This window comes from Nannobrachium achirus (genome assembly GCF_963921795.1).
Source record: "Nannobrachium achirus genome assembly, chromosome: 8".
NCBI classification, from domain to species: Eukaryota; Metazoa; Chordata; class Actinopteri; order Myctophiformes; family Myctophidae; genus Nannobrachium; species Nannobrachium achirus.
In genome coordinates, this window is record NC_137817.1 from 57160710 (window position 1) to 57178756 (window position 18047).

At 40.7% G+C, this 18047-nt stretch overlaps 1 protein-coding gene across 1 annotated transcript in view; it reads right to left on the reverse strand.

Annotated features, from left to right (window-relative positions):
- dock10 (dedicator of cytokinesis 10) overlaps positions 1-18047 on the reverse strand; it is a gene marked incomplete at its 5' end in the record, with an annotated part of 161514 nt that overhangs the window by 21519 nt on the left and 121948 nt on the right. The window contains 9 exons of the mRNA XM_080731698.1: positions 1525-1632; positions 3246-3303; positions 4281-4496; positions 6494-6604; positions 8447-8629; positions 9855-9992; positions 12212-12327; positions 13192-13304; positions 16755-16874. Of these exons, the coding sequence (XP_080587824.1) occupies positions 1525-1632; positions 3246-3303; positions 4281-4496; positions 6494-6604; positions 8447-8629; positions 9855-9992; positions 12212-12327; positions 13192-13304; positions 16755-16874 (1163 nt within the window). The remainder of the gene's footprint in view (positions 1-1524; positions 1633-3245; positions 3304-4280; positions 4497-6493; positions 6605-8446; positions 8630-9854; positions 9993-12211; positions 12328-13191; positions 13305-16754; positions 16875-18047) is intronic.

The following is an 18047-nucleotide window of genomic DNA, read 5'->3' on the forward strand; positions in this document are numbered from 1 at the left end:
GGGGGAGGGGGTCCCCAAATGATAGTGAAGTGACAATTCAAAAATAAAAATCTAAAATAATCAACAAACAAACTACACTATAAAAACGGCCTGAAAAGGTTGAGAACCAATGTACTATAAGGTCAGTCTTGCCACGTTTTTATCCTGCCATAGTTGTTTAAATCAGACAAGGGTTTCATGTCCCTTTAAAGGCATAAATAGTATTAATAATACCAAGTATTATTCATTTCAACTTGTACACGTTTACACCCATTAAACGGCAACCATGCTCCACATGCTTAAAACAATCTTGCACAATTGTCCTTGTACTGAACATTCATACTACCCCATATCAGCTTACACAAGCTCAAACGTAGTCTTAAAGGTGGTGTAAGAGATCAAAATAAATACAAATATTTTCGAGGAAGTGTGGGAGGAATAGCTCTACATTCTGAGCATAGGCCATAGAGTTTGTTCAGTAACAGGGAGACCCCATCTGTCCAGCTCCTTAGGGCCGGGATAGGGATACCAATGCTATCCAATCAGTAAGGAGAAGAACACATACTGGATACAGGATAAACAAGTGAAATGGAAATGGAGACAATGTTCTATCTATGTAGAGTTCATCCGCCTGATAATTGTTATCCTGAACTGAAAATCTTCTACATACTAAAAAAGTTGGATATGCCTGTTACTGAACAACAATCTATAGCAGTGATTACTAATCAAAATATAGAGCTTTAACTTGAACTAACAAAAACATCACTTACACCCTCTTTAACACCAAAGTGTGCTCAACATCATAACCCAGTGACACAGAGAGACCGATATCCAGTGAGGAACAGAAATAGTGAACATTGAAAGACAGACAACAGCAGGCGAGGTGACCATGATAACCCTGTCAAATGTCAAAGATATCAAAGTCATCAAGACATGGGATGGCAGTGGTCGTCGATCCTTACTGCGCACTTAGAACGCCGACGATACTGTGAAAGAAGTTCATGTTTTGCTCTGACACTGATGGTGACGCTGATGGCCCCCAAAGCCCCTGAGGTCTGTTGCCCTCCGTCCCGCCACCTGGCGTTTGCCAATGGGTCTGAGGCCTTAATCAATCTGCATCTGGCTAAGACCCAAATTTAGAGTGAACATTCTTAACTCAAATATTTGCTTCTGGGTGGGGGTCCCTGGAACAACATATTTTGAGATGGGGGTCCATGGCCAAATACAGGGGGTTTGAGAACCGCCGATATACTGTAGCAACCTCATTTATTTCAGAAAACTGTTATGATTTAGAAGACATTTTGTAGAAGCGGGCCTTTATCAGTGGTTCCCAAACTCTGTCATGTCAAGGACCCCCAAAATGATATGTATTTGGCCAAAACATGTTGTTCCAGAGATCACAGAAGCAAATATTCGAGTTAAAAAATGTCTCAGACCTGTTGGCAAAAGCTAGGTCGCCTCCGTCCCACCTCCGTTTGTCTCCACAAATCCTCCCCCAACCTCCCCAGCTCCCCAGCTTGGCCCCCGGCCGGCCGGCACACTCACTGTCTTGGTCTCGGGGGGTAGTGGTAGTTAGTAAGGAGCTACAGTTAAACACAGGACTCTCCTCTGGGGACACACGGGACATCCTGGCCTTGTCAGCTCGCCAATAGCCTGTTTAGGTGGGAAGGGAGGAGCAGGTGACACAGTTTTTTTACGTACGTCCACTCGTTGTTTTGCGTTCGCTCTTGGACAAGACGACCGTCAGCAGCAGGCTTAGCCACAAAAAGCTGTGCAATAATAGGCATGCTATGCCGGCCATTCTGACACATACAGTACAGTACAGCCACGTTGCATATCGTCATTGTCGGGTGGAAACCTTGTATATCCAAAACCGTTCGTTTTGCATTTATCATTTACAAAAAGATTTAAACTAGTGAAAACAACCGATCTACAAGCACACAACGCCTCGCACCGCGAGGCGTTGTGTGCTTGTAGATCTGCTGTTTTCACTACTTTTGTGCGACGGCCTTGTATGATGAAGCAGGGCTTTACTTTGCAAAAGAACGTACACATTTGAAACTTGGAGATACGAGGTTTCCTCCCGACAACGTCGATATGACATAAAGGATGTGAGCTATACGTGTGAAGAGACAGAGGTAGACACATGCTTCTTGTCTACACGCCAGGTGATGCATGCACACACACACAAGCAGACAGAATTGCAAATGCAGGGACCCATGTACGATACCATGGCAAACGTATAGATGTCAACCTCTGTTTATATACTATGAAGGTAATGAAAACGCTAATGGAAAAGGATGGGGCTTAAAGGAGTAGTTCAACCCCCAAATTACTTTTTTCTAGCGATTACTCACCCCTTGAGTTCAATATAATTTTTTAGTTTTTGTTACATTCCTAAGCCAATGATTTGAGGAGACTCTTTGTATGCCCATTGGTTCTGGATGGAGAACCAAATGCATTTGGGTCTCCATCCGGAATCAATGGGGGTACATTTTGTATAATCAAATCATTGTCTTAGGAATGCGACAAAAACCCAAAAATATTAATTAACTCAAGTCTCCATGAGGTGAGTAATTGATAGGAAAAAAGATATTTTGGGGGTGAACTACTCCTTTAAATGGAGAGTCAGTTGGGTCTAGTGAGATTCCACTCCCACTCCTCACATGTAACGCTTGAGCATTTCAACATTTAACTCTGCTGCTCTCTACCACACAGTGCCGTGCAAGTAGGTTAAGTTAGTTATTGTATCTAACTACTTTTTTGTGTTATTTATTCCTGAATATTAGTTGTATCTCTACTCTTGCCTACTGCGGTGCTGCTATGACATGTGGATCTGTCTGTCGGTCTACAGTATGCTATCTTTACGCACGCACACCACACCACACAGATGAACACAACATGGCATGTGATGCACTCAGCTCAACTAAACTTGAACATGCACATAATCTCAAACCCAGCATTAGTTTTGACAGAGAGGATGAATGTCTGCACCAGCACTTTCTGAAGGTTAGAGGTTTGGTGCGCCTACGCAAGTCTGCATGTTCCACAGCAACTCCACAGCAGCAACAGGCACCCACGCACGCACCCATGCATGCACACACACACACACACACACACACACACACACACACACACACACACACACACACACACACACACACACACACACACACACACACACACACACACACACACACACACACACACACACACACACAACAGTTGCACAGCATGAAAGCATCGGTCAGAATGTGTGTATTTACCTCTCCTCTTCAGGGACTCAGCGATCAGGGCAGATATGTGGATGTAACACATGGCAGCCTGCAGCAGAGAGACACACAAACACACATGTATCTCTGACTGGGTAAAGAGTGAAGTCTGTGCGCTTCAGCCAGCAGAAGGTAGAAGGGCTCCTCGGTGCTCAACAGGGAAAACTTGCATCAGAGAGAATAATACCTGTCCTGGGCACTTCAGGAGAGACTAGCCTAAAATATACTGGAGCACTCCACTGTTCTTGAATGTTCTTTATTTTGCAGGGGTGACTGACGTTTCCACTTCCGTCTTTCTCAGATCAGAGTCAAACACACATCTCTGACTGTTCAGGCTTTGACAAAGTACAGTATATGCACAGAACACAAAGCTCACTTTGGACAATTGGAGCTTACAGCGTTGTAGATTGGATCATCTTTTTTTAAGAAATGATGAACTCGCCAAATTAGGACGTGCTGGTTAAATTGTGACATTATAGTATCAAGCCTTCATCTTCTTAAAATAATAGGCCTAAGTCACATTGATCTGGTGACTTAGGCCATAAGAATGACCTAAGTCAAGTTACTCCACGAATCATTTGTCAGGTTTATCAAATATAAGTCATGTAATGCTCTTATGTTACATAACTGACAGACAGTGTTATTTATAACATATCGTCGTTGTCGGGTGGAAAACTTGTATGTCCAAGACCGTTCGTTTTGTATTTATCGTTTTAAAAATGAACTAAACTAGTGAAAATAGCAGATCTACAAGCACACAACGCCTCGCACCGTGAGGCGTTGTGTGCTTGTTGATTGGCTGTTTTCACTACTTTTGTGCGACAGCCTTGAATGATGAAGCAGGGCTTTACTTGGTGAAAAAACGTACAAACTTGAAACTTGGAGATACGAGGTTTCTGCCCGACAGTGACGATATATTGTTATACATTTTTTGGGTGAAATGATTAAGAAATATCATATAATTTTTCTTATCAGTTTTTTTCTGTTTTCTGAAAAACTTTCATCCCAAAAAGGAAGCGGTATAGGTACCTCGGACAGGTCTCCGTTGCGGACGTGCACCTTGGCCATGCTCTCCAGCCAGGTGCGGCGCAGCTCGGGCGTGCTGGCGTAGCTGTTAGCCAGGCTGTACTGCAGGTCCACCAGCATCTCCGGGTCCTTCTCGTGCTCCTTCATCTGAGCCGTGGCCATCAGCACCGTCCGGATCCGCTTGGTCAGGTCCTTCACCTCCGCCGGGAACGGCGTGTTCTGGAAGTGACGGAGGGGGAAAAGGAGTCGCCTTGAGCTTAGGGGTGGGCGATATGGTGATAATTATCGTTGAGACGATACAATGTCTCCACGATACAATGTCTCCACGATACAATGTCTCCACGATACAATGTCTCCACGATATGCCTTTTCAGAGGTATCGTATATATTGTGATACAATTGAGAGAGCCTTGTAAAAGATCCTGTTTAATCGTTAATACAGAGATTCATTGCAGAATTCAATTAAACCTGCATTTTGGTCAAAATCATCAGCCTTTAAACTTTAAAATGTCAAGGTCTCCACTTAACTTTGACAGTATACAAATGAAACCAAATGGACCCGTAAGTGTCCATTTGGTTTCGTTTGTATACTGTCAGAGTTACATACTTGTAAAGTTCAATTTAGACCTCCCGAAAGGAACCCAGAGAGTCTAGTTTTTGTCAAGTAACTTGAAAAATAACCATAAAAACCAACATGAAAAAGTTGTTGTGATAAAATTGTGTAGCTTGGGAAAATATCTTGATATTGTATTTTTCCATATCTCCCACCCCTACTTGAGCTGATGGTGGAAAGTAAGGCTGGGCGATATTAGGAAAACCTTCGATATTCGATAACGTTGTCGCATACCTCGATTATCGATATTACTCACGGTATTAGTACAAAACAATTGCATTATATAGTTTTTCTGCTTTAGGTCCACTGCCTGCCTAACCCAGATAATGAATAGCATACCATGCATGCACACTGCAAAGCAGACATAGAATAAAGAAATGAAATGCCTTATTTCCATTTTCCAATAATGGTTTTATTGAAATAACCACACCTGATTACAGATGGACTGCTTGTTTTGCTACGTGCATGCATAGTGTGTCTGTTAATTAATTTGACACACACACCAATAACTCATTTCAAGCCGCCTTTGTCGGAATGGATACCTCGCATGTTGATACCTCCATGAAGGTACATTTTCGATATATTACCCAGCCTTAGTGGAAAGTAATCTAAGTACGTTTAGTCAGGTAACCATATGTGTTTACGTAATATGGCAGAAGTACTGCATTGGTACTATTGTACTGCATTGGTTCTCAAAGTGAAGGTCCGGGGACACCAGGGGTCCTTTGGGAGGGGCCCCCCTCTCCCCAAATAACCCAAGGAACGCCCCAGCAAAAGTAGTGAATGTAGCATCACAATCATTTGAACCCTTTTATCCATATTTAAAACATATGCTATAAAAAGAATTGCAGATATACAACTTGTACATCTGCTATTTTCGATTTTCGTAATAATGTTCTTAAAATAGATTTTTTTACACAAATCTTCTCTTCTGGGGATCCTTGGCACACAAAAAATAATCAGATGGAGGTCCGTGGTCAAATATAAATCAATTTGGATGTCCTTGACACAAAAAAAACTTTTGAGAACCATCGCTGTACTGTACTGCAGGGGTCTTAAGCGTTTTCAGGCCAAGGACCCCTTAGCTGAGAGAGAGATAAAGCAGGGACCCCCACTACATTTTGTATAAATGTGTGATGCAGATTTTCATCGATTTCATAGATTGATTCATGGACTTGTTTGACAGCACTGTCATCTGTCTACAGTATGTATGTATGTTGGATTCATGTTAATGTATTTTTCAGACATTTAACCACTTAAATCGATGGCATTTTGTAAACTTGAGCTTTCACTCTGTACTTGGTCTGCTCTTTTTTACCTCTACACCAAACCTATTTGCCAAAAATAGCCGATCTACAGAGCGAGGCGCTGAGAGCTTGTAGATCTGCTATTTTTGGCTAAAGTTCTCCTCGGAATAAGGATGCAAGGGTTCAAGTTGTTAATTTTAAAGAATTATCCTATCACATTTGGAAGCCCCCCCGTAGTAACTCTGAGGACCCCCTGGGGGTCCCGGACCCCCTGTTGAAGACCCCTTCTGTACTGTATTTATGATGTGAAGCTATCAGTGGAGAGATGGAGAGATGTGTTCATGTGCTTTATTTACCCTGAGTGGTGCATCTCCGTTTGCAAAGTTGTTGATGATGGCCAGGGACTGCTGGAAGCGCGAGCCCCCGATACCAGCGTCTGCTATCAGCTGGCTCACTGCCTTGATCACCTACAAGTCACACATAAGTAGGGATGGAGCTCGTTAATTTTCATTGATAATGAGCACCTTATCGATCCTGCTTATTGAGCCGGGCTTTTATCGAGCCCACTATTGAGCGTTTTCTAATATTTTGTGGAAAGGTGTGAGACGACAAATTCTGAACAGAACTGGTATCTTTTTTTTATTGGCCAGTTGTCTATGAAGATGACAATTCACCGTTTGTCAGCCTTCTGATTGGTCCCTGAGACTCCCTGACTGGCCAACCAGAAAAAACCATTCACTTTTTGCTATCGGGGGTGGAGTTTGTGCAGTGGAGAATGTTGAATGTGTCTTTCAAGAACTGTCCACACTGCGCGACACGGAGTTCGCCCGGTACGGCCGCGGGAGGTGATAGCGACGGCAAGCGATCTCGCTCATCATAACGAATAAGCTTCAACAAACTAGTTCACATAGACCTTATCAATGGTCTAAGAGTCACGATTGGGTACATATAATTTAAATGGGCAGAATTACGAAAAGCCAGCCTATTATGTGAGGAGAACTATAATCAGCCTGTCCTCTTCCTACCCAAGATGCAATGCGATTTCTTTTTCTATTTCTATTCTCTCTCTGATCCAGAGGATTAAACTAATTAAAACATATATTTTCGGGGGGAAATTACTGTGTTGCTATGTAATTACTGTACCTTTTTCTTCCCTTTTTATTAATATCACGTAGATGTGTTTTTTTTGGTACTTTATATAGCTGTAATGAGGCTATGAAGGAAAAAAAAATCCCATCCACTTCCACTATAAAAGAATCTGCAATAGTGATTCTGTCCCACTGGGATTAAACAAATTAAAACATATATTTTCGGGGAAACCCCCTGTTTTGCAATGTAACTACTGTACCTTTGTCTTCCCTTTTTATTAATATCACCTAGATGCTTTTCCTTTGGTACTTTATATAGCTGTAATGAGGCTATGAAAACATAAAAAAATCCCATTCACTGCCACTATAAAAACAATCTGCCCAGGGTCAAATGTCCCATCATAGTAACAGGGCAGAATGGGGCGGGATTTGCAAACTAGTGAATTGACAAAAGTAACAAATATTATCATTAAATATCACTTAAAGGAGTATACAATAAGTGTTAAATGGCTTTATATTATGAATAGTACTGTAATCATTTATTGGTCGCCTCTTGTCTTGATTGTTTAAACATGACATCATGATAACAAGCTTGATAAGCCCAAAGCTAATTGATACCTGGTAATCAATACATTTGTTATCGAGTTTGTAGCGGACCCTTGTTTCGAGCTCCATCCCTACATATAATGACAGAGAATGCAACAAAAACAAGTTGAGGCCCCAATCAAATGGAGACAACTGTAAAGGGCAGAGTTGACACCACAACTATAACAAAGGCAACGGTGAACGAGTGCTTGGTAGAGGCATTCGTTCTATTCGGCACTTCACCTCGAAGTAGTTGATCAGAACCAATAGTATATACATATAGTAAAACATATCGTCGTTGTCGGGTGAAAACCTTGTAAGTCCAAAACCGTCCGTTTTGCAGTTATCATTTTAAAATTGATTAAAACTAGTGAAAACAGACGATCTACAAGCACACAACGCCTCGCACCACGAGGCGCTGTGTGGTTGTGGATCTGCCGTTTTCACTACTTTTGTGCGAAAGCCTTGTACGATGAAGCAGGGCTTTACTTTGCGAAAGAACGTACACATTTGAAACGTGGAGATACGAGGTTTCCACACGACAACGACGATATGATCTAATATACTGTAAGCTACACATCTCTTTCTCAATGCGTTATACACGCGCACGCACACACGCACTGTGATCCAACTGACCTGGAGGTGTGAGCGAACTATGGACTTGCCCTTGGTGAACTCAAAGTTCTTCCTCATGAAGAAGTAGAGCAAGGCGGCGGCTTCGGTCTGCGTGGAGCTGGAGCGGTGGTTGCAGCACTTGAGGATCTCGTAGCACAGACAGCCACACAGGTCTGCCTTACCCTGGAAGAATGCACTGGGGAACTGACCGGGGACGAGACAAGACACAGAGGAGACATGAGGACAACGGCCTTTGGAATCACGATGCAGCTTTGTTGCGACCGTCCCAGCAAGCACGTCAGGACCTGGACCGATCAGTGACGTCTCGATTGGGGCCAGATCACAGCGCATATGGGGATGATCTTGACGTCATTACCAGGACGTCATATGGAGTTTTTTGTTTGACAGGATTATTGTTATTGTTTGTAATGTTAGTTGAAATATGAGCATATAAGGTTATATCCTGGGACATATCTAACTAGTTATGATATTTATCTGGACTAGAATATCACCTGATTTCAACCAACATAAATCCTGTCAAATCCTGTACAAACTTGAGAGACTTAGGTTCTCCCTCACAGAGGTTCCTTGGAGTCCTTTGGCAGCCCTTGTTGAATTATATTGGCACTCTTACGATTGCAAACAAACTCAATAACTAACCAAAGCAGAGAATCCCCCCCCCCCCATGTTTCTATGTCCTGTTTGTTCACTCAACATTTTTTGATGATTGTTAAAAAAAAAGTGTAGTTTACATTTATGTCACTTTCAATTTTTGATGCTTTTATTTTCTGCAAAAAAACTAATAAAGAGATTTGTAAAGAAAAGAAGAAAAAAAAGGACTTAAAGGTATATTCAGTGATTGTATTTCATTCAAATAAAAATATAATTGGTACATTTTCCATTCATTCTCCTCAGTAGAATATGTGCTGACCATATAAGGACTTCCACCATGGCCTAGTGTTACGAGCATAGCTAGATTCGGTTTTCAGAGGTGGCCAGCCAGTCCTTGACCAATCAGGTTAGAGTATGGCCGTAGTTATGTTATGATGTTTAGTTATGATGGTCAAAATAAAGGTTTTGAGAACCACAGTTGCTCTGAATTAAGAACGTCTGCTAAATGCCTAGATTGTAAACTACTGAACTCATAAAATGCCACAGTCTCGTAGTAAATCAGTATCATACATATCCTGAAGCTGGAGACGTAGGCCTAGCGATATTCAGTGATTGGGTCTAATGATCAAAACGAGAACATTATAATGGTGTAAAAAATCTATAAAAAACTAAACATGTCCACGCTGTAAGGCCAGTAAAGGACAAGATGACCCCCAGCCACTTTCATTATCACTGAATACACCTTTAACTTGTGATATTTATCCAACATAAATATCAAACATGCCATCCACATTTGGCCGAAGGAAACTGTCCCTACCTTATTTACAAAGAGCCTGAGAGCAGCGAACACGTGGCGCAGCGTGGCGGTAGACTGGTTGATCTGGAAGAAGAGCAGGTACGTGTCCAACACCTTCTTCATCAGCACGTTGTGGCCGTCGTCCAGCAACAGCTGCTTCTGAGGGCCACACAGAAGAAGACAACACAACACCAATAGACATCTTTTTGGTCAACCCATTTAGGCCTGAACACATTATGAGTGCCGCGCTGCGAGCTTGTAGATCTGCTATTTTTGAAAAATCGTGAAAATTAGAATTTTGACCCCGATTCTATAAGTGTCTTTTGAATCCTTCTAAGATTTTTGGAAAAAACCTATGTTTCTATGTCAGCAATCTGGCCAGCCATCGTCAAAGAAAAGGTCCTTTTCACTTAACTGGAGCTCAGTTAGTCTGTTCTTGAGAGACCACTATGTCAGTGGTGCTCAAACCTTTTCATGTGAAGGACCCCAAAATGATATTTATTTGGCCACGGACCCCCATTTCAAAATATCTAGTTCCAGGGACCACCCAGAAGCAACATTTGAGTTACAAACGTTCGCTTTGAAAATACATAGATTTGCACACATTTTCAAAAATAGCAGATCTACAAGCTCGCAGCGCCGCGCTGTGAGCTTTTATATCTGCTATTTTTCAGTAGTTAAAGCAGTCAATAATCCTAGGCCTAAATGGGTTAAATATTGCATACAGCAGAAGGCTATATTTTAAATGCTGTGATGCTGTAAAACTCCATTGCCACCAGGTGGCAATAGAGTATTACAACATAATAAGTGAACGGCAGAACATAAATGTATGTGATTGTGTATGGATAAAATAGGTCTCTGCCCGGTAGCAACAATATGTTGTATGAATGAAAATACATGGAAGTACATCGCTCAAATGATTGCGATTAACAAATTAATTGCGTTTTTGTCGTTGACAATTACATTTCTGTTTGGCTTGTAGGCTTAGGAAGATGCATATGGCAGATATGACACATAACCTAAATATACAATGACATTTCTGACCTATTTGACAACTTCATACTTATAAAAAGAACACTGATAGTGGAAATAGCCGATCTACAAGCTCACACCATTTTTTTAAATGTTTGAAAATACACAAACATTTTTCAACATGAAAACGATTATGACTATTATGACAAAATAATTGCGATTATGTCAAATAATTTGCGATTATGTCAAATAACTGCAATTATGTCAAATAATTGCGATTAAACGATTATGTAATAATTGTGACAGGCCTAGATGGAAGCGTATTTCTATTGAATGGGGTTGTAGTTTCAGATGTTGTATATTTCTATTGAATGAGTGCTGTAGTTTCAGATGTTGTATATTTCTATTGAATGAGTGCTGTAGTTTCAGATGTTGTATATTTCTATTGAATGAGTGCTGTAGTTTCAGATGTTGTGTATTTCTATTGAATGAGTGCTGTAGTTTCAGATGTTGTATATTTCTATTGAATGAGGGCTGTAGTTTCAGACGTTGTATATTTCTATTGAATGAGGGCTGTAGTTTCAGATGTTGTATATTTCTATTGAATGAAGGCTGTAGTTTCAGATGTTGTATATTTCTATTGAATGAGGGCTGTAGTTTCAGACGTTGTATATTTCTATTGAATGAGGGCTGTAGTTTCAGATGTTGTATATTTCTATTGAATGAGTGCTGTAGTTTCAGATGTTGTATATTTCTATTGAATGAGTGCTGTAGTTTCAGATGTTGTATATTTCTATTGAATGAGTGCTGTAGTTTCAGATGTTGTATATTTCTATTGAATGAGTGCTGTAGTTTCAGATGTTGTGTATTTCTATTGAATGAGTGCTGTAGTTTCAGATGTTGTATATTTCTATTGAATGAGTGCTGTAGTTTCAGATGTTGTATATTTCTATTGAATGAGTGCTGTAGTTTCAGATGTTGTATATTTCTATTGAATGAGGGCTGTAGTTTCAGACGTTGTATATTTCTATTGAATGAGGGCTGTAGTTTCAGATGTTGTATATTTCTATTGAATGAGGGCTGTAGTTTCAGATGTTGTATATTTCTATTGAATGAGGGCTGTAGTTTCAGACGTTGTATATTTCTATTGAATGAGGGCTGTAGTTTCAGATGTTGTATATTTCTGTTGAATGAGTGCTGTAGTTTCAGATGTTGTATATTTCTATTGAATGAGTGCTGTAGTTTCAGATGTTGAATATTTCTATTGAATGAGGGCTGTAGTTTCAGATGTTGTATATTTCTATTGAATGAGTGCTGTAGTTTCAGATGTTGAATATTTCTATTGAATGAGGGCTGTAGTTTCAGATGTTGTATATTTCTATTGAATGAGGGCTGTAGTTTCAGACCTTGTGGTGTTGGACGAACAGTCCCAGGACGTCCAACACAGTGAGGGACACCTCTGTGGACAGGTTGGCCTCGATGTCTGTGGGACTCAGCGTGTCCCCCTCTGGGACCTGGCCATCTGCACACACACAAAATTACAATTTACAATTTAGGCATTTGGCAGACGCTCTTTTTTTGTAGTCTTTTTGAGTCATAAAACTACAACGTTACGTCATTCCTCGCGGTGAAGAGCTTTCCACCGCGAGTCCCGACAAATCTCTCTGTTTTTACTTTCAGACAGATAAGGCTCTTCACCCCGTTCACTGATTGGTCGACCTGGACCAGTCAGTCACGGTGAATAGGACTTCACTGTGACTGACTATGATGGCCTCCACTTATTTTCTGACTTGAGGTGGAAAGCTTCCCACCTATAATTTGCGGTGGATAGCTCCTCACCTTGGACTATGATAGGGGCTTCACAATAAGCAAGGTCATAATCAATACAATAAGCAAGATAATAATACATCAATACATCAAATGCATAGAAATATAAATCTAGAAAAAAATAACATAGGTAGACCAATCAGTAAAAACTTTATATAAACCTAAAAATGCCATCTAGCTTTCAAGTATGGTCATTGAGGGTAGGCGAGTGCTATGGTATTAAAGTGCTATGGGCTAAGGTGGTGTCTGAACTCTGAAGAGGTGAGTCTTCAGGCCATGTTGGAAGCTAGGGAGTGAGTCTGCTGTTTTAAGTGTGACAGGGAGTTTATTCCACAGTACGGGGGCCAGGAGGGCGAAGAGTCCTGGCCCCCAAAAGAGAGATCTTTGTCCTGTGTTTTTTAGCAAGGGTTCTGTCAGCATCTCTGTATAACAGCACGTAATGTCCCAATGCACTGCATGCAAATTTGGTGTGTGTGTGTGTGTGTGTGTGTGTGTGTGTGTGTGTGTGTGTGTGTGTGTGTGTGTGTGTGTGTGTGTGTGTGTGTGTGTGTGTACCAACCTGTCTCCATCATGGCCAGTAGTTTAGGGTTTGCCAGGGCGTTCTTAGCCCTGATGATGGGCATGGTCTGGGAGCGGGCGTGGCGGTGCCCGTCCCCGCCTGATGATGTCATCCTGGGGGGACCAGCGGGTTCATGGGTCAGTGTTTATTCTAAACTAAACAACGGCTCAAAGGAAACCAGGGTCAAGTTGAACATTCTATAAGTACATTTCTTAAAGAAGTAGTTCCCCGCCAAAATTACTTTTCTTCTATTGATTACTCACACCATTGGAGACTTGAGTTCAATAGGCGCGTGACATCATCATCATACCAGGAAGTTATGCAAGAACTCCTACTGTACTGAGTGGCAAAAAACTACTTTCTGGCCTTGACAGCCCATACATCCAAACAGAAAAGTCCTTTCTGATTGCATTAAACGACGTTAAACAACGTTAAACTCACTTTGCCACTCGATTTGCCATTCACTTTATGCATGCGCGTACCCTCTATAATATCTTTTTGTATTTGTCGCATTCCTAAGACAAAAATGTGATTATAGTAAATTTACCTCCATTGATTCTGGATGGGGACACGAATGCATTTGGGTCCCCATCCGGGAATCAATGGGGGTAAATTCATTGTTATCACATTTTTGTCTTAGGAATGCGACTAAACCCCAAAAATATGATTGAACTCAAGCCTCTGTGGCATTAGTAAATCAATAGAAAAAAAAATCATTTTGGGGATGAACTACTCCTTTAAAAGGATCCCTGGCTAATAAGACAAATATGCCTTAATACATTATAATTGTCCTCTATAACTACAATGTAAAATTAAAAACACCTTAAATATTTTAATTCTAGAAATAGCGAATCTTTCGCTCAATAGGGGAAATGACCGTCGCAAGTTGATGATGTCAAAAAAATGTGGTCTATCCCTATGGAATTTATAGCATGCATGTGCAAAAAAAAAGAAAAGAAAAGAAAAAAACACACTCATTTAAAATATCGATTTGATACTCATTTTAACCATAGAAAGTATTAGTTTTTATTTTCACATGCATGCCATAAACTACATAGGGATAGATCACACATGGTTTTATGACATCATCAACATGCGACGGGCATTTCCCCTATTGAGTGCAAGATTAGCTATTTCTAGAAGAAATCAAATATTTAAATAGTTTTTTAATTTTACATTGTAGTTATGGAGGACAATTATAATGTATTAAGGCATATTTGTCATATTAGCCAGGGATCCCTTTAAGACCTGTGAAGGAAGTAAGAAAGAGGCCCAATGGCTGCTGTGCTCTATAGCCTATTGACAACCCCTTGGCCAAAGGGATCTTGCTGTTATTAGGGTCTCCGTTAACACGGGGGGGGAAATGGTGACAAAGACACCACAAAGACAACCACAGAACAAAACAGTGCTACTAACAATACAAAGAAGAGGTGCATGCTGGGAGTGCATGGATACAGTCACTATGGGACACGAGTAGTGATGGATAATATACACACAAGATAAGGGCCGTTTATTTATGTACAGTAAAGCCAAGTGGTCACATTGCCCAGCGCATTTGGTTATGCAGGAGAAATACACAGAAGAGACAAGGTATTGTTTTCCCCACACTACCTGAATATACGTATTGTAGAATCTCCCTTTAACTACATATCAGGTTCCACAATCGAGCACCTGAGACGAATAACAGTCTAAGTCATATTTTATTTATTTTTTGAATATAGATATTTTTTGATTTATCAGACTGTAAACCACAAACTAGTAATTTTTAATCTGTTAAATTGTTAATGCACTCCCCCCTCATTTTGTTCAATGGTCTGTTTTAATGTTATCTGCTCCCTTTTGTCTGCTGAATATTGCTTGTACGGAAGTATACCGTTGTCCCACAAACTGTTGGAGATATACTGTTTTTCCACTTTCCATAAGTATTATGTCTTATAATTCCTAATATATATGAGTTAAGTAAAAAAAAAAGGAAAAAAATGAGGGGGGAGTGCATTAAGAATTTAACAGATCAATTTTTAAAATATGGACTTAAGACTGTTTTTCGTCTCAGGTACTCAATTGTAAAAAGAGGAAAAAATAGTTAATTTCCTTCATCCAAAACAGTGTCCAAAACTCGACACAAAAAGAATGAACTGGAAATCTGCCACAAGCTCTCTGTCAGGAGAGCTATAACAAAAAAAAAAATGTAATCAATGAGAAGCCTCTAATCATTCCGGTTGATATTTATTGTGCCGGTTCGCAACGTTGGGTTCGGGGACCACAAGGCGATCCAAATAGACCCACTTGTAGACTCTTCAAGAGTTAAATTAACAGTGCACCAAAGACACTCTCAGAGTTAAATTAACAGTGCACCACAGACACTCTCAGAGTTAAATTAACAGTGCACCACAGACAGAAAAATGTATAAACACTCAGAGTTACAGACCCTACAGCAGGGGTTGGCAACTTTGAGGATGGAGAGGGCCACACTCACTCCAGGGGGCCACATTGCATATTGTTACGTCCTACTTTGTCATTCTTGTAGGCTATGTCATACAAAAGAAGCAAAAATAGCTCAAAACGTGTCGCAGCACGGCACATTTTGAGCTAGTAGATTGGCTATTTTTGCTTCTTTTGAATTGGAATCCTGAATTGTTATTATTATTATTAAACCCTTCACCTCAGGGACAGTCAATCTAGCTTTAGAACTTGATGCTTGTCTGAAGGAGGGATTACTATGGACTATAACAATTGATGTAATTTAAAGTTGTTAGAACTTGACAGGACATTTTTCCGATTGCATTAGCTGCTGTAAGCCTTGTTTCATTGGTACCAAATACATTTGCTTGTTCCTCTAAATAGTAAGGGGAACATAAGAAAATCTGCAAAGTAAATCGTTACCAAGAAATTTCTTCACCAATGTGTTTCTAAAGGTGTGTAATAATATGTACTAAAAGGTTGAAATTCAACTCCTGGGGGAAACCCTCATAAAAAAAATGATTTGTGTTTGTGGCCCATTAACTTTACTATACAGGAAAGAAATTCTGCTTTAAGTAATATGTGAGGGGTCAAACTAGGCGTTTTTCATGATTCTGAATCCATTGGAAGCATTTGTTTTGCACGAAAAACATTCCATGGGCTACAAATGGCCCCCACAAAACGGTGAAAAGTGATGATTCATCACTAAACCATCGTTTTGTGGGTCCGATTTTAGCCCAAGGAATGTTTTTCGTGCAAAACAAATGCTTGCAATGGATTCAGCATCAAGAAAAAACCCTAGTTTGACCCCTCACATGCTACTTAAAGCAAATTTATTTTTTGTATTTTTTTTCCTGTATAGTAAATTAATCGGATACAAACACAAATCAGTTTTTTATGAGGTTTCCCCCAGGAGTTGAATTTCAACCTTTTAGTACATATTATTACACACCTTTAGAAACACATTGGTGAGGAAATTTCTTGGTAACGATTTACTTCGCAGATTGGTCAAATATCTTATAAAATCCCCTTACTAAAACCCTGAACTGTCTTTTCTTGTCCACCTTGTCTTGACGTTCATTCAGATTCCGCGTTAACATTACCATTGTGGGAGGATGCCTGAGGGCTGGGAGGGGTGGGGGTGCTGCTGGTGGTGGTTAGGGACCTTCAGGGTGCCATTGGCCTGGGTGGACTGGGCCAGCTTTACCGCCGCCGCTAGCTTCCTGTTCACGGGCCAATCACATCAAAGCTAGCGTTAGTTCGTTTACTCAGGACGGTCGGTCATCGATCGTCAAACCACCAATAAGCATCATCATCGCATTTACGGACACATCATCCCGGTCTCAGTGTCCGTTAGTAGCTGGGTCGGTTAGCGGCGTCTCAAAAATGCATTCTAATATAGCTCCTGGTTAGAGCGAATGGACCTGGAATTTGCAATACAGTCAATAATCGATTAGAGCCAATCTAGGACCAGCAGAGAGACAGCATCATAGAGGCGAACAGAGACGGAGGTCAAGCGGATCAGCCAATCATAGAGACGAACAGAGACAGAGGTCAGGCGGATCAGCCAATCATAGAGGCGAGCAGAGACGGAGGTAAGGCGGATCAGCCAATCGTAGAGACGAACATGAGACAGTGGTCAGGTGGATCAGCCAGATGCAGAGATGGAGAGGTTAGCGGGCGTAGAGTCAAAGCCTTAAAGTCCTCCTCCAGTCCAGACACCTTCTAATGCCTGTGTCCAATTACGCTGCTATGATTAAAGAGGCGGTGCCATAGTTTTGTACTTTTTCTGTTTTGTATGTGACTATAGAGTTAACATTCTCTAATAGACCACCGGATGTGGTTATAATGTGCAAATTTGCCTTCCCTGAGTATTTTTGGTTTCTTCCTGAAAGCTGAAAGCCTAGCTGAGTCAAAAGGCCTGATCGAAAAACACAGATTTAATGACATCATAAACTCATCCCCTCCCCTTTTACCATTCACCCAACACTGTGGGTGTGGCTAACCTGACAACCAGACATACTTAATTAACTGGTGGGTGTGGCCACATAAAAACATAATTTTAACACTTTCTGTACACTTTATTTGAAAACAAATCTTCCTCCTAGTATAGTCATAATACCTGATCATCATGTTTTAGGGCACCCCACCTTTAATATGTTGTTTGGTTTCACCACATAAAAAGTTTGCTAATTTGCAGATTGGTTACATAATACCAAGTATAACAGCCCAACCCTCCCAAACTATAACAGGGTTTAAAGTGGTTGAGCCTGTTTTATACCCCAGATTTTAAAAACTGCGCTCTGGTAGCAAGTTCTGCACATATACCGGTAACAGCCTGTATAGTCAAAGCCATGTCTCGGAGGGGGACTTTAAGTTAAACATTAGTATTATGT